The sequence below is a fragment of the Apium graveolens genome, chromosome 3 (assembly GCF_009905375.1).
Source record: "Apium graveolens cultivar Ventura chromosome 3, ASM990537v1, whole genome shotgun sequence".
Classification (NCBI taxonomy): Eukaryota; Viridiplantae; Streptophyta; class Magnoliopsida; order Apiales; family Apiaceae; genus Apium; species Apium graveolens.
In genome coordinates this window covers 29,605,252-29,628,383 of record NC_133649.1, presented here as the reverse complement: position 1 = coordinate 29,628,383, position 23,132 = coordinate 29,605,252, and the positions used below count along the sequence as shown (strand labels likewise).

At 34.6% G+C, this 23,132-nt stretch overlaps 4 protein-coding genes across 4 annotated transcripts; 3 read left to right on the top strand and 1 right to left on the bottom strand.

Moving 5' to 3' along the window:
- The first annotated feature begins 497 nt into the window (after positions 1-497).
- On the top strand, positions 498-3,199 carry LOC141714051 (protein FAR1-RELATED SEQUENCE 5-like). Its single transcript, XM_074517595.1, has 4 exons — positions 498-514; positions 723-851; positions 1,198-1,997; positions 2,121-3,199. The coding sequence occupies exons 1-4, from the start codon at positions 498-500 to the stop codon at positions 3,197-3,199; spliced, it is 2,025 nt and encodes a 674-aa protein (XP_074373696.1).
- Positions 3,200-11,884: 8,685 nt separating this feature from the next.
- Positions 11,885-12,367, top strand: LOC141714050 (uncharacterized). Its single transcript, XM_074517594.1, has one exon. The coding sequence runs from the start codon at positions 11,885-11,887 to the stop codon at positions 12,365-12,367; it is 483 nt and encodes a 160-aa protein (XP_074373695.1).
- Positions 12,368-16,438: 4,071 nt separating this feature from the next.
- On the top strand, positions 16,439-19,755 carry LOC141712044 (protein transport protein SEC13 homolog B). The gene is made up of 2 exons (XM_074514809.1): positions 16,439-16,559; positions 18,580-19,755. Exon 2 carries the CDS (start codon positions 18,639-18,641, stop codon positions 19,542-19,544), a length of 906 nt encoding a protein of 301 aa, XP_074370910.1. The 5' UTR covers positions 16,439-16,559; positions 18,580-18,638; the 3' UTR covers positions 19,545-19,755.
- Positions 19,756-20,540: 785 nt separating this feature from the next.
- LOC141712043 (uncharacterized) lies at positions 20,541-22,120 on the bottom strand. The gene is made up of 3 exons (XM_074514808.1): positions 21,962-22,120; positions 21,771-21,859; positions 20,541-20,907 (listed from the first exon to the last, which is right to left on the bottom strand). Exons 1-3 carry the CDS (start codon positions 21,998-22,000, stop codon positions 20,757-20,759), a joined length of 279 nt encoding a protein of 92 aa, XP_074370909.1. The 5' UTR covers positions 22,001-22,120; the 3' UTR covers positions 20,541-20,756.
- Positions 22,121-23,132: the final 1,012 nt, after the last annotated feature.

Sequence of the window (23,132 nt, the reverse complement as noted above, 5' to 3'; positions counted from 1 at the left end):
GGCTGAGTTGTTTTATATTTTTTTATAACTAACGAAAAATCGATAAAATTTCATTTTTTTTAGTTTTCCACATTTTCAATTTTTAGCATTATATTCGTTTACTATAAATTAAAAATTGATAAATTAAATTGGACAAGTACAAGAAAAATTAAAAAAAAAACAAAAAACTCACAATATTAAAAAAAACATAAAACTCACAATATTCCGTTATAATAAAAATTCGAAAATACCATTTCGAACAAATAATTAAAAAATACTTTTTTCACTCAAAAATTTTAAATTCAATATTAAATTTAAATATTTTAGTTATAATATTAATTCAAAAATATCAAAATATAAGTTTGAAAAAATATTTAAAAATTTATTTTTAACAAAAGAATAAATCAGAAAAAATAAGGCAGACAAACAGTGTCCTCCAACAATGTTTCATAACAGTGTCCTCCAGCAATGTTTCATTGCACTAGCTGCAATGAAACAATGCTGTAGGGGCTGCCGCAATGCCTCAATGCGGCAGGTGGTTGTTAAAACCACCTGTGGCTGTGGAAGGACACCCTTCTTTATATATCCAAGTTTTTATAAATATCTATATGTATGTCTTATATATATATGGGTTTTGGTCCACAACCCCGGGTGGTTGTAGTAACCACCTTCCACATTCAGGCATTGCGGCAGATACTGCCGCATTGTTTCATTGCTTAGGGTGCAATGAAACATTGTTGCAGATACTGCCGCATTGTTTCAATACAACAATATCGCCGCATTGTTTCAATGCAACAATATCGTCGCATTGTTTCAATGCAACAATATCGCCGCATTGTTTCATTACAACAGCGCAATGAAACAATGAAGCAGTTATTTAATTTCTTAAATAACAGAAAATTATATTTTAACGATTTAATTTGTTTCCGATAATAACAGAGTTAAAAAGTATATAATTAATTTTAACAACCACTTGTTTCTATATTTACTAATTTTAACAACCACTAAAGATGAGAAAAATGATGAGAAAAAGAATCATGGATTTAAGAATAGTAACGGTGTTGTGCCTTATTTCGGCAAGATTTTGGATACATTGGATGATGCGGAAGCATTTTAAAGGAATTATGGTCGAAAAGAGGGATTCGGGATAATAATTAGGAATACTCATAAGCGAACAAACACAAATGAACCGTCATACCGTTTGTTTATTTGTCGAAGAGGTGGAAGGGTAGGAGCGACGCCGTTGGATTTTGGTAAAGGAAAACGAGTTAGAGAGGTAATTCCACGAACGAATTGTGGTGCTCGAATGTGTGTCGTTCACAAAGTGAAGATGGACAAATGGAAAATTAGTTCGGTGGATTTAGAACACAATCATAAATTGGTGTCGCTAGAAAAAGTTCAATTTTTTCAAAGATCACTCAACATAGATCCTATGACGCGATCATTGATTGAGTTGTTTAACAAATCGGGAATTGAGACGGGCAAAGTAATGAAGTTTCTTAGCGAGACAAAGGGGGGTGTTGAAAATCTTGGTTTTTCTAATCAAGACGTACGTAATGTCATACGTGATATTCGGTGCCGAGTGTTTGATTCAGGTGATGCGGAGTGTGGATTACTTTTGCTACGAGAACTACAAGAAAATAGTTTTGGTAATTTCTTTTATCGGGTGGATGTAGATGATGAGAATCGTGTACGGGGTTTGGTGTGGGTTGATCCTCGGTCCATGAACGCGTACAAGAATTTTGGTGATGTGGTTACGTTTGATTCAACTTACCGGATGAATAGGTATTGTATGTCTTTCATACCTATTACGGGCGTAAACCACCATTATCAAAATATACTATTTGGATTTGCACTTGTAAGGGATGAGACTGAGGCATCGTATAAGTGGGTTTTGAGGACATGGTTGGAAGCCGTCGACAATAAACCGCCTCGAACAATTATTACTGATCAAGACATTGCATTGGCAAATGCCATTGCCGAGATCATGCCTATGCCACAAACAAAGCATACATATTGTACATGACATATAAGTAGTAAGTTTCCCGAGAAGTTGTCTTATTTGTACACAAATTATCCGGAGTTCAAGACAGATTTTAATGCATGTGTGTACAAGTCGTTGACACCTACAAAATTTGAAGGTAAATGGGAGCAATTAGTCGAGAAGTACGATCTTGAGGATCATGCTTGGTTAAATGACATGTATGATATTAGAACTCAATGGATTGGTGCTTACACGAAACAACATTTTTCCGCCGGCATGACTACAACTTCAAGAAGCGAGTCTACAAATTCTTTTTTTGATGAATATGTGCAATCATCTAACGGATTGAAGGAATTCATTGAGAACTCCCAAAAGGCTTTGGAGACACAATATCTGAAGGAGGTTAAATCCGATTATGACAGCGAACAATTAGAAAGGAGATTAGTTTTGCACTCATCCTTAGAAATGCATGCATCCGAAATCTACACGAAAGAAATGTTCAAACGGTTTCAAAAGGAGCTTATGAAAAGTACATGTTACATCGTGAACAGTGTCAAAAACAATGGAACTTATATGTTGAAACTGTATTTGGTTGAGAAGGCTACCCTGCCGGAGAATTGCAGAAGAAAATATCGAGTGACGGTTTTCATGTACGAAAAAATTGAATGCTCGTGTAAGAAGTTTGAACATTTCGGGATGATTTGCAAACACATAATCCGTTATCTTGACAAAAAACAAAAAATCAAGATACCGGAAAGTCTCATCATGGGTAGGTGGACAATGAACGGCAACAAAATTGTGGGGCCTCTTCCATATGCTCCTCCCGGTATTGGTAATAATGGTGCGTCACAACCATTAAGGTATGGTGCATATTGCAAATCTTTTCAAGATTTAGCTGCTTCATGTAGTTGTTCTGTTTTACGGTATAAATACTTAATGGGTGTGATTGATAGAGAGAAGAGATACTTGAAAGATGCTTTTGCGGATGAAGAGCGTAGAGAAAGAACCCATAAGGCGAAAACTCAAGAGGACTACCAACATGATCCAATATTCGATCCTCCAACGTCGAAAACTAAAGGAAGGAAGAAAACAAAAAGATATAAAAGTGGAATTGAGACGGCAACTTCAAAGATCAAGATCAAGCCTCGCAAGTGCAATTATTGTGAGGTGATCGGAGGAGAACATGATGCAAGAAACTGTTCCCTAAGGGAGGAGCATGATCGAAGAAATTTTTAGGTTTTAACCTAACAATTATTGACAAGTAGTACATTAGTTCTTTTAACTTTTCTATTTAAGTTACATAATATTAACGTTATTTAAATTTACACATAATGTTGCATATTAATGTTATTTTTAACAAAAATATTATCCAACTCTTATTATTAATATTAATATTGTTTAAAATATTTTCAACACCAAAACTCTTATTATCCAACTTAAAATATTGTAAGAGAATAGTGACAGAGCACCCAGCAATGAGACATTGCAAGAGGTCACACTGCAGCAATGACTCATTGCTGGGTACTCTGCTCCACCCAAAACTCACTGCCTCTTTTTGTTAACAAAAGTGAGTTTAGTAATATTAATATTTTTAAAATATTTTCCAACACCAAAACTCTTAAAATATTTAAAATATGCAGTATTAATGTAAAAATTTGAAAAAAGTGATTTAATCAACAAAGTCAACTAGACATTAAAATAGTCAATACGAACTAATGATAGAGTACCTAGCAATGAGACATTGCTGGAGGTACTTACTGCAGCAATGACTCATTGCTGGAATCTCTGTTTTACCCAAAACTCACTGTCCCTTTTTATTAACAAAACTGGGTTTTTAGTAATATTATTATTTTTTAAATATTTTTCAACACCAAAACTCTTAAAATAACTACAAAATGCAGTATTTGTGGTAAAATTTGAAAAAATTGATTTAATAAATAAAGTCAACTAGACCTTAAAATAGTCAAAATGACCTGGTGCAATGCCTCATTACGGGGTATGATCACTGCAGCAATGATTCATTGCGGGGTGACTAAATTGTAAAATGTGTAAAATATGATATATCCCGCAATGATTCAATGCTGAAGTCTGTGACCACTGCAGCAATGATTCATTGCGGGGGTGACTAAACTGTAAAATGTGTAAAATATGATATCTCCCGCAATGATTCAATGCTGAAGTCTGTGACCAGTTTTCTGGAAAGCTGCTAATATCAACATTGCGGGTGATTTACATAGTTTAAGAAAAAAACGGCATGGTTCCGTTTATTTTTATAACTTACCATCCTGTTTCAACTAAATCTAAATCAACCAACCAACAACCAATCAACATTGCAGGTGATTTACATAGTTTAAGAAAAAACGGCATGGTTCCGTTTATTTTTATAACTTACCAACCTGTTTCAACTAAATCTAAATCAACCAACCAACAACCAATCAACATTGCGGGTGATTTACATAGTTTAAGAAAAAAACGGCATGGTTCCATTTATTTTTATAACTTACCAACCTGTTTCAACTAAATCTAAATCAACCAACCAACAACCAATCAACATTGCGGGTGATTTACATAGTTTAAGAAAAAAAACAGCTTCCGTTTATTTTTATAACTTACCAACCTGTTTCAACTAAATCTAAATCAACCAACCAACAACCAATTAAAGAAACCATAATCATGATCTAAATTAAACTCAACCAATCAACATCAAATCTAAACGCAACATTAATCCAATAAAAACAATCATAAACAATAACAAAGAAAACACCGAAACAAATCCAAAATATAAACTATAGTCCCATGTTCCTCTGCTGGATCCCATAGTCACTTATCCGTCTAGCGAGCCCTTTTGAATGCTCCCACACTATGCGATACCGGAATGTCCAAATACCCAATACAGGCTCCCAAACAGCATCTCTCAACGATATGCCATTAAATATAGCATCCATGTACTTGCACACGTACACGCCACAATCATGGGTATTGGACTGCATCGGTCGTTCCTGTACGAAATGAACCTTCAACTTATGTCCATCAAATCTGGAAGGATCCAAGTAATGCAACATAGCTGGCACTATGCACTCCTAGAAAGGTTTGGTTTCATATAATTAGTAACCAACAATGACAAGTGTATGTAAATTGACTAGTAAAGTAATTACGAAAAACATAGAATACCATGGCATATATATATCGAGAGTAAATACTCTTAAGACTATCCCCCCATTCAGCTAGAGGATCAATTAAAAGGAGCTTTTGTTGTTTAATGTCCAGAATGAACAAAAACCAGTGAGCATCATTGCAGCAATGGTAGAAAGCAAAGTCATAATCCAATAATGATGGCCCAATCCGCTGGACTGCATATGAATTATATAAACTATGCAGACCGGCCAACTACACATCTGAAAGTTCAGCTTCGGGATGGGCCTGCAATATTAAAATAATTATAAAAGATCAAATGAACTATAAAATCAAAGAGTTATCAATTATCATTAACTTAGTAATGCATGAACTAAAAAGTACTTTTTTGTTTTACCTTCAAGTTCTTGCAATAATCTTTTAACAGCAGTTGCACGAAAAAGCTGAAGTTAAAGAAGAACTTCTTAGCCGTGGGCTCCAGACCCGAGATGGACTCCCTAACCTTCAACAACTCTATGTAGGCATCCACGACATTGTTGTCTAAATTACATTCCGGCTTTAAGGTCTGCACATAATCCCAAGTAAGCTCAGCAGTGCCTCTATGATCTCTCCAAATAAAATCATTCTTATTACCCCACCAGTGCTTGTATAGCCAAAAAATCTTCCTGTTTTTCAATGGCCTCGTCATATCAGCACGTTGCCCAGGACCACCCTGCCTCAGTTTATCCTTCAACTTGTCTTCATCAGTGTCCATCTGCAAATACATTTCAAGAGCATCAAATTAAACACATATTCAAAATACGTACTGCAAGAATCAAACATAAAAAATGGAATGATTCAATATACGTACATCAAGAATCATCCTCAAACTATCAGGAATAACACCACTACGACTACCGAATTTCACCATGCCACCTGCAAGTGGAGTCAACTCGGTAGCAGGAGTCAACTCAGAACTCCCAAAAGTGCGCTCGGTAGAAGGAGTAACAGGGGTAGCAGTAGCATCAACCTACAAATGCATTGAGTATCAAACATTATATACACCTCTAAAACTAAAGAGTTAGACTACTCGAATAACATATTAAAAAAAAGTAAAGTTCTAAAACTAAAGAGTAGTACCTCAGACTGAACAAAATCAGACTGAACAACAGGGGGGCGGATAGGGGGGTCGACTGTGAAGCAAGGGGAGCAGTAGCAGCAACCTACAAATGCATTGAGTATCAAACATTATATACATCTTAAAACTAAAGAGTTAGACTACGCAAATAACATGCTCGAATATGAATAAGTACCTCAATCTGAACAGGATGAGAGACATGTACAGGGATAGCCGCAGCGTTAGGGACTACAGTCTCATCCTATATTAGATGTCAATAACTCGATCAAACTACATATAATTCGGTGTAGTAGACTACTCGAATAACTTACTCGAGTAAGTACCTGACGAGGACGTTTATTGGCTGCCTGTGTAGGTGAATCATGAGAATCAGAAGCAAACTCCTGCAATAACACGATAAGATAACGATCATACACACATTCACATTCAATATAGTAGTCTGTATTTTGGAATGACATAAATGAAACGCACCTCACGTGTACGTTTATGCGGTGAAGGAGGAGCACTTGGATGGGTCTACTGAATGCAGGACCCCTCCACTCAGTGTTGACTCGATCATAACGAATCAAAAACTCAGGAATGCACTCATAGAACCAGTCTGGGGGATTATGGCTGTGAATAGCGTGCAATGTCCTCATTCCACAGTCAAGCTACACAAATCATTAACTATTAATCATCTACCTAAACACCCTATAAAAATGTAACAATGAAATAAATGAATACATGATTCAAATATTAAACTAAACTCTAAAACATACCGCATCAACCATGTCCTGTTGAGAGTACCAGTCACGCGGCACTATCTTGCGTGGATCAACACCCACAAAACGAGCAATCCTCAGCTTACTATGGGTCCTATACCAGTACATATACTGGTCAATGCTCACGTACCGCCCCTCTCCAACGGGCTCTATCTGGCCATCAAGATAAGCATACCACTCATCCCGATACTGTCTCAGAGTAGTCATATGCTGGTCCCTCTGCCAAGATAACATGTCCCTCCGCATAGCAGACATATCAATAGGATCATCTGGAATATATTGCAGCATACCGAACTGTCTCAAGACTCTGTCCGGCATGACATACTCGACAATAAGTGGAATACGGCCGAGACTCATATACGAAGCATCCATCAGCTCGACATCATACTGCTCCTCAGAATAGTCCACCGCATCAAAGAATAACCGATAAGGCTCCCATGTCAGCCAACTCATCTCAAATCGGTCAAAATCCCCTCGGTACTGACCTATAAGCAAAACAATAAGGGAACATATGAAATTGGATAGTTCAAAATTATGCAAATGTTTATTCGAAGGAGAGTTCAAATAGTAAATATGCAAAAAAGAACAGTACCTGTATGGTGGTGAGGGTTCTCCCTCCGATCAGGGTTCGGCTCAGCCCATGCCAAAGCCCTCGGCCAAACAAGCTCCACCCCAGGTGCAATCTTAGGAGCACCAGGTAACAACCTCTCGTGTGCCCACAACATCAGTAGCATCGTGCATCCATTAAGTGATGTTGCACTCTTATGAGTAGCCTTGGTCAAACCTCTAAACAAATAGCTCAATACAGCAGCTCCCCATGCATACGATTTAATCCGAGGTGAATCCTGGATGAGCTGTAAGTACTTGCGACAAAGGAAATATAGAGTAAGTAAGAATACAGGGCAAAATAAGGGCATGATAATAAATGAGAATACAAGAATTATAGTGTCAAATTGAAAATAAATGAGAATACAGGGCTTCATATGCAAAATCAACAAAAAAGGACAAGTGAAGGACTAAGATGCTATAAACTAAAATTTAAAAACTGAAATACAACAAATACAAGTAAATACCTCGGATGCACGGTATATCGACTCGGTGAAAGAAATAATATGCCCCCAATGATGTATAAAAGATAAGCTCGTGTGTAAACCACAAGATCCTATTCTAGCCCCCCCTCTGGTAGCTCCGCATATCGTTCCCTTAATTTGTAAAGCTTGACCCCGTCCCTATACATATCTTTACGCCCCACCTCATCCAATCTTGCATCCTGCCATTCCCTCATCCAATACGCCTTCGGAGCGTCAAGCTCCCTATGAATAACTGGACGACCCTTAACAGGGAGGCCCATAATCATGTATACATCCTCGAGGGTGATGGTCAACTCACCAAATGGAAAGTGAAAGTTGTTAGTCTCTGGCCTCCACCTGCAATTGCATTCATACACAAACATCACAAACATTGCCAATGACGATTCAAATAAATGAGAAAATTGATTACAAATTAGTACCTTTCCACTAAGGCCGTTATCAAACGAATATCGTTTCGAGGAACTGAACGATTGTTCGTGGAAGCCGAGAAACCCCATTGGCTCAGCAACTCACGCTGGGAATCCGAAAGTATCCACTGCTGATGATTAGCTGTGTACTGCCTTACATCCAGCTTATCCCGCACACCTCCCGCCCATATGGCAGTACTAATATGATCATCCTGCATTATCAGGAGTGATCTAACAATAGGCCCGCACTCATTCTCCATAGTAACTGCAAAGTGCACAATAAAAAATACTATATAATCCCAACTTAAACACGAAACATTTATAGAATCGTTATTTTCCATTTTAAGTCCTACCAAAAAATCGGCATGACTCATTCATTTATAAGCTAGCCACAACCAATCAATCAATCAACAAACATTCCATCTACTGTCTAATCACAATAACATATCTCAACTTACTATGCCAAACAATTACTAGTACATTTCGAACCATTAATTAGCACAAACGAGTCAAATTACTACTAACCATTAAAACTTTTAAAAACCAAAATAAAGAATATACAAGGCATGAGATTAATCTATACAAGGCTTTTTCTGCTCGTATAATATTTTAGCAACCAAATTCACAACAACGCAATCCAAATAATTCGAATTATATAAAGACATAAACAAAAGAGTTACTCAAAATAACCTGAGAAAAACGATTACAGAATTCTCTATTTCAAACAGAGTAGAATACACAATTAATCCATAACGATAAACATAAACACCTCGTATCTACTTCAAGCTATATCATCTGAAATCAATTTAATAACCAGCCTTTTAAACTGCACAATCAATCCGTAAACATTGCTCTAAACACCTCACATCTACTCTAAGCTACAACATCCAAAATCAATTACATAATGTCACCACAAACCACCAGTAAAAGCATATCATAATCTCAAAACTTCTTCGATTAAATTGAATTATAACATATCACTAGAAAAACACATAAATATAACTCCAAACAGTCTGAATCACGCAATTGTTATAACAATCTCACCATAGGAGGCAGCAATGGGTCATTGCGGTAGTATGTAACTATGTGTATGTATACGTGTGTGTAGATGATGAGAATCATACCTGAGTAGATGAATCACCGGAGTAGATGTTGAAATCGCTCGAAATCGCCTGAAATCGCCCGCTGCCGTTGAATTAGGTTTTTGATATTATGAAATTAGGGATTTCAGGAAGAAACGGGTTAAACCTGGGTCTCGTCTACAGCAATATTATATTTCAGCACGCTTTTCAATACTCATTTAAAGTATAGTTTCATAATATATTTTTTTAAATTTTTTTATGAATAAAAAATTTATGTTTAAACTTTTATTTAAAAAAAAATTTGAAAAAACATTATAAAACTATAATTTATAAAAGTCTTGAAATGTGTGCCGAATAGTAACGTAAATATCCTAGTGAGACGGAGGGAGTAATAGGGGAATGATCAAATACAAACTAAAATTAAATAGAAACTAGGAATTAATCTAAGCCATTAGATCTACATAATCTAATGGTCCTCCTAAATCACCCCACCCAACTATTCTGCACCCTCTCACACTCAATTTCAGTTTTTCCCCTCCGTTTTTAATTTGATTTTTCCCGTTAAACCGTAAGTTTTTTAAAAATCCGATCTCACTGTATTTTTTTACATCTCTCAACGATTGATTTGCATATCATATCTGTTATATTTCGAATTTGTTTTTTTAAAAAAATAATTTAATTTCTAGTTTTTATTTTAAATTGGTTTTTATTGAAGTAATCCGGGTGTAATAAACACCGTGAACAAGCCTCAAATCCTTGGCATGACTATATTTATGATTACGATACTCTCCGATAAAGATCTTGCGATCCTCATGATGACCAAATCAAGCTCACGAACTTACACTCTCAAACTTGTGATACATAATCCACACGCAACATAATAAAAATTTGGCCATCTTTCTTGAAACAAATTACTCAGCAAAAGTTTTTGATCCCCGTTATGACAAAAACACATTCCTAAGTTTATATTCACTCTCAAACTTGCGAATACAGAATGCACGCATTATTGTTATCTTCCTAAAGACGCGAGTACTTGGACGGGTTATAAAATATATATATATAGAGAGAGAGAGGAATGATCAAATACAAATTAAAATTAAAATAGAAACTAGGAACCAATCTAAGCCATTAGATCCATCTAATCTAATGGTCCCCTAAATCACCCCTCCCAACTATTCTGCACCCTCCCACACCCAATTTCAGATTTTCTCCTCCGTTTTTAATATGATTTTTTTCGTCAAACCGTAAGTTTTTTTTAAAATTCGATTTCACTGTATTTTTCTACATCTCTCAACGATTGATTTGCATACCATATGTGTTATATTTCAAATTAATTTTAAAAAAAAATATTTGGTTTTTAGTTTATATTCTAAATTGGTTTCTATTGGAGTAACCCCTATATATATAGCAATGATCAAATAAAAACCCAAATTAAAATAGAAATTAGAAATTAATTTAAACCATTAGATCAATCTAATCCAATGGTCTCCCTAAAAGCACAACACCCAACTAATCTCCACCCTCCCACACTCAATCTCAGATTTTTCCCTCTATTTTTAATTTGATTTTTCCCGTCAAACGGTAAGTTTTTTTAAAAAATCCGATTTCACTGTATTTTTCTCCATCTCTCAACGATTGATTTACATATCAGATGTATTATATTTTGAAGTAATTTTAAAATATTAGAATATAAACTAGAAATCAAATTATTTTTTTTAAAAAATATTTCGAAATATAACACATGTGGTATGCAAATCGATCGTTGAGAGATGGAGAAAAATACAGTGAAGTCGAATTTTTAAAAAAAATTATCATTTGACGGGAAAAATAAAATTAAAAATGAAGGAGAAAAGCTGAAATTGTGTGTGATAGGGTGCAGATTAGTTGGAGTTTATGTTTTTTAGGGGACCATTAGATTACATTGATATAAGAGCATATGCACCCTAATGGACATCAATTCATCAATTCAATTAATGGAGTTAGTTACTATTCACACTAAATTTACTTTTTTCTTTAGTTTTTATGCACCCACATAACTCCATCAATTCATCGATTACTTTTCATCAAATAAAAAAATTAAATTATATATCATAAATTTTATTCCATCTCTATTATTTAATGGTTCCACAAATAATAACCAATAATAGTTCGTTGGATAATTTTAAATTTTTTATAAGATTGTGGATAAATTTAAATTTCTGATAAGATTTTCGTTAAATCGTATTCTGACACGTGTCTTGATCCAATTTTGTAGGTAGAAAAATTGTTTATAAATAATATCTTGATCTTCTGATTATAGTATCTCAAAATCATTACATTTTTTTTGTCAAAATGAATGCATTGAAAAAATTGTTGAGTCAGAGGCAACAACACAGTCAAGAAGAGTCTGAAATCATGAATACCATTGTCACCGAATCGACAATGGTGATGAACTTCATCAACACTTTAGATGAACCACAAGGACACGGCTCACGGCCTGACAAATCATCCAATCATAATAGACAAAGGCTATCGAGAGAAAAAAATCTCATGGAAGATTACTTCGTCGATCGTCCAACTTTCAGTGAAGGCGACATCCGTCGGAGGTATAAAATGCGCCCTCATGTTTTCAATAACATCATGACATACCTTTGCACTCAAGATTCCTACTGGCATCAAAAAGCAGATGCAATTGAATTATTGAGGTTGCTACCCCAACAAAAAATGACTGCTGCATTACGAATGCTAGCTTACGATGCAGCAGCTGATCAATGTGCCAAAATATGTAGAATGGGAGAATCAACTACACTTGAGTGTATGAAAAAGTTTTGTTAGCAAGTGGAAGGACTCTTTGGTGGAGAGTACCTTCGTGCTCCAACACCTGCAGATTTAAGAAGGCTTCTAGTAAGGGGTGAACAAAGAGAATTTCCTGGTATGATTGGAAGTATCGATTGTATGCACTGGGAGTGGAAGAATTGTCCAAGCGGGTAGGGCGGGGCTTATGGTGGCCGAAAAGGACGCCCTACTATCATTCTAGAGGCAGTTGCTTCTAATGACACTTAGGTCTGGCACGCTTTTTTTGGTGTGCCTGAAGCTCAAAATGATATTAATGTTCTAGGATAGTTTCCAGTATTTGATAAAGTCATTGCAGGAAATAGCCCAACGGCGGTGTTTCACGTCAATGGAAAAAGATACAATAATGCGTACTATCTTGCTGTTGGAATTTATCTGAGGTATTCAACATTTGTAAAACTATATCAAATTCTGCCATTCAATCACAAAAATTATTTGCTAAGAAACATGAGGCATATCGCAAAGACGTGGAGAGGTGTTTTGGTAACTTGCAATCTCGATGGGCTATTCTTCATCATGGTGCTCGGATGCATAAGCGTTCCATACTTGGAAGCATCATGATAACTTGCATCATATTGCGTAACATGATAGTCGAGCATGAATTCGTAGAAGATGAATTTGTAGAGTCAGTGGAAGAAGATCTAATAAATCCATCAGTATCACAGGTTTATGGTGGTACGGTAGATAGTAATGGAGTTCGAATTTCTTTTACACCAGTACAAAGAAATGGAAGAAATCAATAAGCATTTTGGGAGCGTATTGAGAACTTGGAATCAGCTTATATCCATATAATGCTTCAAAATGATTTGGTGGAGCACAATTGGGCAATAGAAGCTAATCAGTAGTTGTCAATTTATTATCTCTTGAAATGTACTACTTGGTGATTTAAATAAATTTATTTTATTGAATTCAAAAGAAACAAACATGGTTGAAATTAAAAAACAGATACATAACTGAATTAAAAACATAATAGATAAATCTAATCATAAAAATCATCATCAAAGCGAGGAACATAAGCACTGCAAGTAGTAGTCTCATTCACTTGTTCCATGATCTCAGCCTTCTTTCTTTTAAACCATGTTTCGTATCAGGGGTTATTTGGCTAGTATCCATTGTCATGTTGCTCCATTAATTCTGCAATAGCATCATGTTTTACCAATCTTGCTTCTTTCCTTTCTTCTAGTGCATCAAGTTTTTTCTGCCTTACTTCTTTTTGTTTCTCAAGTTCTAACATCTCCCTCGACATTTGAAGGGTTTCCTCGTCTCTTTTGATGTTGGCCTCCACTAGTTGTTTTTGGTGACTTTGCATATTGTTGAAAATAGCAATAGACATCTCTTCTTTTTCGGTCATATGTGATTTTCCTTTCTTTTTTGCATGTTTGGACGCCTTTACTCCCATCGGTCTAACTGGACTAGAAGGACTTTCTGTTTCTCGATTAGACTATGGAGTTGTGAAACCTTCTTCATCAACGCAATCATCACTATTCAAATTGATTGGTGATTCCGTTTGTGCTGGAAAATTTTGTTGAAATGGAGGATAAGTAGTGGGAACGTCTACAAATTGAGGATGTGCCGCAACTGCTTCATAACATTCCCATTTATCAAATGTCTTATTCATTTCTTTGAAATATAGTCCTTGAGCCTGAGTTATCTACAAAAATAACAAATTTTGGATACTAAGTTAGCACATGAATAATATAAAAATATATTTAAAAAATATATATAAATTTACCTCATCTACCAAATTGGTTCCGCTTGCACTACAACTACTAGCTTGATTCTTTGCACATTGCCATTTTTTTAGTGCTCTCTTCAATGGTGCCCAATGCGAGTCAGGAGCAACCCTTGAACGTGATTCTGCATGAAGATTCTCCAGAGTGCCACACCATTTTTTTGCATAATCCTCGTGAATTCGCCCCCATGAATTATTTTTGTTCGAATATCGGCCGGTGATCAGATCAACAGATTGTCGAGCCCACGAAACACATAATTGTAACTCTTCGCAAGGGATCCAATTATTACCCATATTCTTAAATATGTATATGTATTTATATAAAACAGAAAATATGTAAAAAAAAATAGAAGTGTGTAAAAATTTATGTCATAAGTGAATCTAAAATTTGTAATTTATAGGCCACAAAATATTACCGTTAAAAATTAGAAAAATAGCTGTTAGAAATTTGTAGCCGTTGTATAGCCGTTGAAACACCACAAAACCATGTGCAAAGCAAATAAAACAGAATAGTAGATATGAACCCCACTAATTGATGGCATCGGCTAGTCCATCAATATTTGATGGAGAGGGTGATGAATTGATACTCCATCAATAATTGATGGAGCCAAAAAACAGGCGATGCATTACATTTTTACACTGAAACATTAATATAGCTGCTGAATTACTTTCTTAATTCAACCCGTGTATTTGCTCTAATGATTTAGATTAGTTTATAGTTTTTATTTTAATTTTAATTTCTATTTGATCATTCCCCTGCATAGGTGTGTATAATATATATTTTATTTGTATGCCGCAAGACTGAGCCCAAAAATTTATTTACATTTCTCAGAGTGAGCCAAAAGCCTGAATTGGTGATCTCATAGGAGTATCACTTTTTCCCCAAGTAAAAAAAAGTTCAATATAACTTTACTTTTTTTAAGTATTTTTTCTTTTTTGAACTTCCTGCTCCTAGAGAAGGTAGTACTTGATTGCCGAAACAAATTAAATTTGTTCTTAGTGATACCATCCAAAAATTATATTTTAATTTATTATTATTTTAAATGAATCATTTATTCAACATGTATGTTAATTTTTACCTTTTTATTTGTAAACATACTAACGGCATTCTACAGATTAAGTTTAATCGTTTCGTTTTAAACGTACATTTACTACCCTGTTTATATTTATTCATTAAATATAAAATAAGTGGTAAGAAAAATATAATATAATAATAGTTGAGGGAATATTCACTCCTAAAAGTGAGGAAGCATTCGAAACTCATAATATTATAGAGAAGGACATGAAACTTGTTGGAGGAAAATTTTATCTCTATCTTCAAAATTTGACTCAAGAGCCTATATAAGGATATTGTTGGAATTGCTCTAAAAATATTATAATTACATGATACATAAAAAAAACTGTGACAACCCAGGTCAAATCCTGAGCACATTTCGAAAACCAGGTCAAATCCCGATTACGATTCCGAAAATAAGTCAAAGCATACTGTCCAGAGTGCAGCCAACTTGGGTTACGACAAGCCCACCACAGGCCCCCAAAAGTTCATAATTTATTGGTGCACATAGTAGTAGTACTTTGCCTTATAAACTGAACAGAAGTCCCAAATCTCCTCGATGTGGGACTGGGGTGTTACAAACTCCCCCACTTAAACTCCTGACGTCCTCGTCAGGCTCGAACATATAGCCCATAGGACCAAGATCGTACCTCTCTAGCCATTGTGGGATAATACCGGCTGGCTTCGTGTCCACACCTCCGAACCTCTTGCCATTGTGGGATAATACCACCAGCCTTCGTGTCCCCACCTCTGGCAACTTGACGCATCAAGCTTTCGAGAGTCGGCTCTGATACCATATGTGACAACCCGGGTCAAATCCCGAGCACATTTCGAAAACCAGGTCAAATCCCGATTACGATTCCGAAAATAAGCCAAAGCATACTGTCCAGAGTGCAGCCAACTTGGGTTACGACAAGCCCAACACAGACCTCCAAAAGATCATGATTTATTGGTGCACATAATAGTAGTATTTTGCCTTATAAACTGAACAGAAGTCCCAAATTTCCTCGATGTAGGACTGGGGTGTTACAAAAACTCTAGAAAATGATGCGAATCTCGCACGAGTTATTATGTTAGTTATGACTTAAATTCAGGAGTTCTTTTTTAAATAAATAATTATTTTAACATGAGTAGTTTTATATCATAATTATAATATTTTGAACAAAATGCAAGAGTCAAAGTGCATTTAATTACTAATCATAACTGGTACAAGGATATTGTAGTAATTTCTCATTAGAACATGGAACAAAATTTAATGGGCATTTAAGATCACCCTTAGTAATTTGTCCAAACACGTCCTTAAGAATATTTACGGCTCTCACGCTTTTTTGTATTTCCTCATTCATTCTGCTCCCTTCTCGTATCCTTTATCTTCCCTGATCTCACAGGTCTCTCTCTCTCTCTCTCTCTGTAGTTCTTTCAATCGTATATCTCTGTATGTCGATTTATTTATTATTATCACTTATTCCGATTGTACAATAATTAAGATTCAAGATTAATTATTTAGATCTGAGGTTACTGTCTTTGCGAGTTTACACTATACGTCATTGTTAATTGATTATAGATTTATAGTCTGATTCGTTAGGTAATTGCTCCTCTTTGATTCGTATTTTTTTAACTTGAATTATATGTATATTGCACACACCTGTCGTTACATACTAGTAATTATTTATTATGTTTCCGATGGTTTTATCATATTCTCTAGTAATCAGTCGAAAACCGGATATAGTGATAAGTTAATTTTTCTGTGAAGGTTTATTATCTAATAAAAAGTATTTTTGGTATAGGTCAATCACCGGAATTATAAATACTTGATCATGCCTCAGCTAGGCTTGAAGCCTCGACTATTACTATATTTGATTGAACACTAATTATACGTACCCTTACATTTGGATATTCCAACTTTGATTCCTTGTTCTAGACTTTAGTGGATGGATTATGTTCTGAAAAAATAGTATGAAGTAAGATAAGCTTGATCTTCTACTCAATATGAGTTTGTGTTTGAACTGGAAGTGGCAGCACAGTAGGGCGCAGTTAATTTTTTAATAGAAAATAAATTTGTGATGTTTTATTGTGAATAATAAAATTAAGTCATAGAAAATGGTTTATTTACAGATAAACTGTTACTTTGGAAGCTGTCAGTAACATGTCTGTGTTTTTTATGTACGTTAAAATATAATGGTGTTGCATTGGAAGTAGAAAAATGATGTTAAAATACAAAGCGGGCAAGAACTTAATACTCTGTTTGGTGGGAGGTTGCAATGGAATGAAAATTGTGAACAAAGATAAAGGGGAAACACCGGAGGCAGGAGGGAAAGATTGAAAGTTAATGAAGGTGTGCAATTGTGTTATGACTCATGATAGATATCTGAAGAAAACAAGTTGGATAGACAGTGGAGCATTTCTTCATAAATTATAAACATCTACCCCTAAAATAGTACAAATGTCATTCCATTCCCTCCCAATTTATTCGCCAACCAAACACAACATAAGAGTTACGATACTGTGAGTTGAGGTACAAAATATAAAGTAGTGGGATTTATCAGTCACATGATAGTGGAAAATAATTGTGTGTTTAATATCTTAGGACAATGTGATAATATGAAGTTGGTTCTGATTCTGTTTAATATAAATACTATAGACAAGTTATTTATTGCTTGTCAGCTCTGTAATTGAATTTTTATGATGTTAAAATAAGAAATTTTAAAGATACCTGATAGACCTCGTCACTGTTTTGCTAATCAGCTATATGAATCAATTTATAAAAATTTTATGACAAGGAATGTTATAGGTCAGGACTATAATCAAGTTGCATACTTGCTGAAAGTCTACACTCAGTAAAGATAAATAAAAACAGAGTACATGTATACCAAGCAAAATTAGCTGTACTACATTTATAAGTTTTCTCACATGTAATGATAGATGATTTTCTTTTGCTGGTTTTCTCTATATCTGCGTCTTAGATTTATAATGATTGAATTATAAAGTTGTTGGTCGTTTCACAATGAACCGTGACATTTACATTTTCATAGCTCGGCATGTTCGTATTCAGAGATATCTGTATAAACTATGGCATGTATAAATAAGTGTCAGATACTCAGATGTGTGTTAGAGAGTGTCACTAAGTAAGGACTCCCAGCCCTGTCATGTGAATTTACGTTTTTAAAGTCTGTTCTATTGTTACTATTAACTGTGAATTAATGTTATTTTCACAATAAACTCATGTAGCTATTTGAAGTAGTCTTTTCCTGCCAACAGTTTCAAAATTACATCATAAATGGCATGCTTCTGGTTCTGTTGATTAAGTTGTAATTTTCATTGAAGCACTGAAAGTAACTACTCATTATTAAATTGTTATTACAGACCGTTTGCTGAATGAAATTAATTTCTCTAATCGTTCATGTGTAGGAATTTGGAAAATAAAGTTAGCACTTCACAGCTATATAAAGAATCTTTATACAGTGAAAATGCCTGCACAGAAAATTGAAACAGGCCACAGTGACACCATCCATGATGTAACCATGGATTACTATGGAAAGCGCGTTGCAACAGCTTCATCCGATAGCACCATCAAAATAACTGGTGTAAGTAATAGCGGTACTTCACAGCACCTTGCTACTTTGACTGGTCATCAAGGTCCAGTCTGGCAGGCTGCTTGGGCACATCCCAAGTTCGGATCCATCCTGGCTTCTTGTTCATATGACGGTAAAGTCATAATATGGAAAGAAGGTAACCAAAATGAGTGGGTGCAAGATCATGTATTCAGTGACCACAAATCATCTGTGAATTCTATTGCTTGGGCCCCTCATGAACTTGGCCTTTGCTTGGCTTGTGGTTCTTCAGATGGGAATATATCAGTCTTCACTGGCAGAGTCGATGGTGGTTGGGATACCTCAAGAATTGATCAAGCACACCCTGTAGGAGTAACGTCAGTTTCATGGGCCCCTTCAATGGCACCTGGTGCTCTGGTTGGATCTGGTATGCTGGATCCCGTTCAGAAGTTAGCTTCAGGTGGCTGTGACAATACTGTGAAGGTGTGGAAGCTTTCTAATGGGACCTGGAAGATGGACTGCTTCCCTGCCCTTCAGATGCACAAGGATTGGGTGAGAGATGTAGCTTGGGCTCCAAACTTGGGGCTTCCAAAGACTACAATCGCAAGTGCATCACAGGATTGCACAGTTGTCATTTGGACTGTGGCTAAGGAAGGTGATCAATGGGAAGGCAAGATTTTGAATGACTTTAAGATTCCTGTTTGGAGGGTCTCGTGGTCTTTGACAGGAAACTTATTGGCCGTGGCAGCTGGGGACAACAATGTCACTTTGTGGAAAGAATCTGTTGATGGGGAGTGGCAACAGGTGACCACTGTGGATTAAATTGATAGTTTTATTTTTCTTCTGGGCTCTGGCTATAGTTTATATTCTGGTTTTTTTTTGCTCAGCTGGTTCTCTATTGACTAAGGATTTATGTGATTATTGGTTCCCTTAATTTATTCTTATCTAGAGAGTGAAAAAGTGACAACGTTTACAGTTCCTGTATTACAGACTTACAGTTCATATTCAAAATTTTAAGATTTTGTTCCGTCTCCTTTTTGTTTTAAAGGAACATATGACCGTTGCTGTTATATATTTATTCTGAAAACAGTTCTTGATGTTTACGATTTGCAAAAACTGCAAGCTGAATCAACATTAACAAAAAGAAAGAAGCACAATGGCAACTTGAATCAATGGCATTGTCAACATTTAGAAAAAATCAAACTGATTTAGGTTGTTGAGTGGTATATTGTGTTTTTTAAATTAAATTTCTTAATGCCATCTATATCTGTACTTAATGCTCCCTCCGTCCCTTCATTTTTAGTTAATTACCCTTATTCAAATCAAAAATAATTACTCTCTTCATTTCAAATTATCTTTCTTAATTTTTTGTGATCAAATTGACTCAACTTTGACCGTAAATTAAAAATCAATATTTTATTATTTTAAAAAACTAAAAAATGCATATTAAAATAAATTACATGTACTTTTTAATGATATAATTATTAAATTTTTTTGAGTATATACTATTTAAAGTTTTCAGTCAAAATTGAGTTAATTTAAACATAAAAAGTCAAATAAATTGAAATAGAGGAAATAGGCTAAAATAAAATTAATATATACAACGGATCTGGGCTAAAAAAAATAAACCTTAATCCTACTTTAGGCCTAACAGATATATATTAATTAAATCGTCCAACGATTTTAATTTATGAATTACTAATAACTAGCAACCTCTCTTGTGAACAAACGGCTCCTAAAACTACTTCAAAGGGTCTTATCAAAGAGCATTACTTTTTTAAAGAGAACATTAACTAACATCTTAAGAAACAACAGTCATGAAGAAACAATTAGCAAATATCATCTGCAAAAGAGTAGTTTAAACAAGAACTCCAGAATTCCTGCATAAAGTTTATTCAAGCATAAGTTTCCACAATCACCCAACCATACTTTGTTTATGGGTCAGATAAATGGTTTAAATTTCAATAGCACAAACAATAGTGTTTATCAATCAATGGACGATGTTAACAATTTGAAACCCTCATTTTCGGTCTGTTAATCTTCAGGGTTGGCAAAGAAGGCGTTGATAGACGGCATGATCTCTGGAGACTTGTTTCGGACAAACTTTCTAAGGGCATGTTGAGAGTACTTCTCCCCTTCAGCAAAGTTGTCCAGCACTCCTGCAGCTCTGTTTTCCTTGGTCACCCTGATTTTTTTTAAAGGAAATCGAAGTGTATCAGCAACTGTATAGCCAATATCAACATACGTGCATGAAAAAACATTCTACATGTTAAAAAGTACAATAATATAAGAATGTGAATATCTGGTTTATAATTGTAGAGTTCTTAGCAAATAAGGAAGACTTCAAAAGTAGTTTGGTACATTGGAATATCCTGTATAAATAAAATACTAGGAAGGAAAGGTGATAGCCTAAACTTTTTATTTAGATGATCATACTTGAAAATAATGAGATGCCAACAAGTACATGACATATTATAAAAAGCAGGATCAAAGTAAAGACATAATCAAGATTACTCCCTTCAAAGTTTCAAGACAGAAAACAGTTTTCCTCTTGGAAGATATTACAAGGAAATCAATCGGGAAAACATTTTAGAGTTGGCATAATAGAAGTATGTTGAAGGATGAATATTTGCTGACAATAATCGGCATAAAAAGGCATTTTTTTACCAAGTAGTTAAATCTCAAATGTCTTTCTTGAAGGAAGGCATGTAATCTACTTATTAAATTATAACTTAAATTGAGATATCGTAATTGGAATTTGAAGTAGTGGTAACAAAATGAAATAAAAAAAGGGATCCCAAAATTATAAACGGGGTACAAAAGTTAATACAGTCCTAATACTAATGTTTGTAGTAGCATTAATCCTTCATAGAAATTCCTAGTATTATTAAATACTCCTAATATTCTAATGTATGGGCGGGATCAAAACTTTTGTTAAATCCTCGATTATCCGATTAATCACCTCAATCGAATAAGTCCGATTCACGATAATTACAATAGATCGTGGGTGCTATGAAGATATAAGAAAGGGAAATTGGGAAGGAATACCTGACTTCGGGGTTGCCAGAGATGTTACGAATCAACTGCATACCGCATATTCCCACGGCTACACCTACGGCCGCAAACAGCGGATACACCTGTAATTACAAAAAAACATACATATATATATTTATTTATTAATTAATATTCCAATCTTAACAACAACCAACAGATCTATATGAGGGGGGTAGTGAATGAACCTCGGGCCTGAGCCATCGATTCACTGTATGCGAAGCCATCGGACTCGGAGGGTTTTGAGAAAATTAAAGGGTGATGATAACAAGGGCAACTGCTGATGAGCCGATTTAATAGACGACGATGATGATGAAGACCCCAAGACTTCAAACTATTGGCTGCTGCCCCTGTATTTGTTTATTACTGGTATTTCCCTTTTTTGGGTCACTCACGTTTTAAAAATTCCCGATTATTTGATATTCGATTTATTCAATTTATAAAATTTAATTAATTCTTATATTTTTTAAGTTTTTCCTCAAGTAGTATACAATAGTTTATTATAATTAAAATTAAAATACTATATTCATTTTAATAGGAATAATTATAAACTTTATGATATAATAAATATATATTTTTTATGCAATAAAGAATATAATCATAATCATATTATTAAATAATATTTTAATATTAAAATACACCCGATTTTTACCCCGAATAATCCTTACGATTAATTTCTGATTTTCGATTAATACTAAATCGCCAGTTTAATATTAGACCTGATTATCGATTTTTACAATAATACTTACTTACAATATTCTTTGTAATTAATATTTTTATAAGTTATATTCAAAATTTTATTCCATATATTCTTGATTACATGAGCTATTGAGCTTAATTGTTTGAACTTAAAAAAATTGTTATTTAAAGATATTTAGGGTAAAATTTAATATTTTAACTATAAATAAATATATGTTTGCATAATTTTAATATTATGTATAATTTATGTATCATTAAAAATATAAAATATAAATATAATTTATAATTTGCACAACCTTTTTAGTTTTTCTGAAAGAAAACAACTTTTATTAGTTAATCTAGAAAAATAAAAAGATAACTCTGATTTCTTACTTAAACAATCCTTTTCACTTTAAAATCTTTAAAATAAAAATGACTTGACTTGCTGGTTTTGTGCATTGAATCACAATACAAAATTGATAACATTTTTTCATTGTGATGATGTACTAAAGATAATTGTGATAACTCCTGGTGGCGGGGCGCTCCTTCGACACGACACAGTGTCTGGATTCTTCGCCGCGATGGTGGTGTAGCTGTGGTGGAGTTTGTTAGGTCACACTATCACTGTAGAGGGGGTGAATACAGTGTTTATTACAATCAAATCGAACTTCAAGAACTTAA

Coding starts and splice junctions, on each gene's coding strand:
- LOC141714051 (XM_074517595.1), top strand. Junction 852..1,197: donor CGCAATGAAACAATGAAGCA/GTTATTTAATTT, acceptor TATTTGTCGAAG/AGGTGGAAGGGTAGGAGCGA. Junction 1,998..2,120: donor ACAAACAAAGCATACATATT/GTACATGACATA, acceptor CAAAATTTGAAG/GTAAATGGGAGCAATTAGTC.
- LOC141714050 (XM_074517594.1), top strand. CDS start 11,885: ATGAATGCATTGAAAAAATTGTTGAGTCAGAGGCAACAACACAGTCAA.
- LOC141712044 (XM_074514809.1), top strand. CDS start 18,639: ATGCCTGCACAGAAAATTGAAACAGGCCACAGTGACACCATCCATGAT.
- LOC141712043 (XM_074514808.1), bottom strand. CDS start 22,000: ATGGCTTCGCATACAGTGAATCGATGGCTCAGGCCCGAG. Junction 21,860..21,961: donor ATCGATGGCTCAGGCCCGAG/GTTCATTCACTA, acceptor TTGTAATTACAG/GTGTATCCGCTGTTTGCGGC. Junction 20,908..21,770: donor TCTGGCAACCCCGAAGTCAG/GTATTCCTTCCC, acceptor AAAAAAAATCAG/GGTGACCAAGGAAAACAGAG.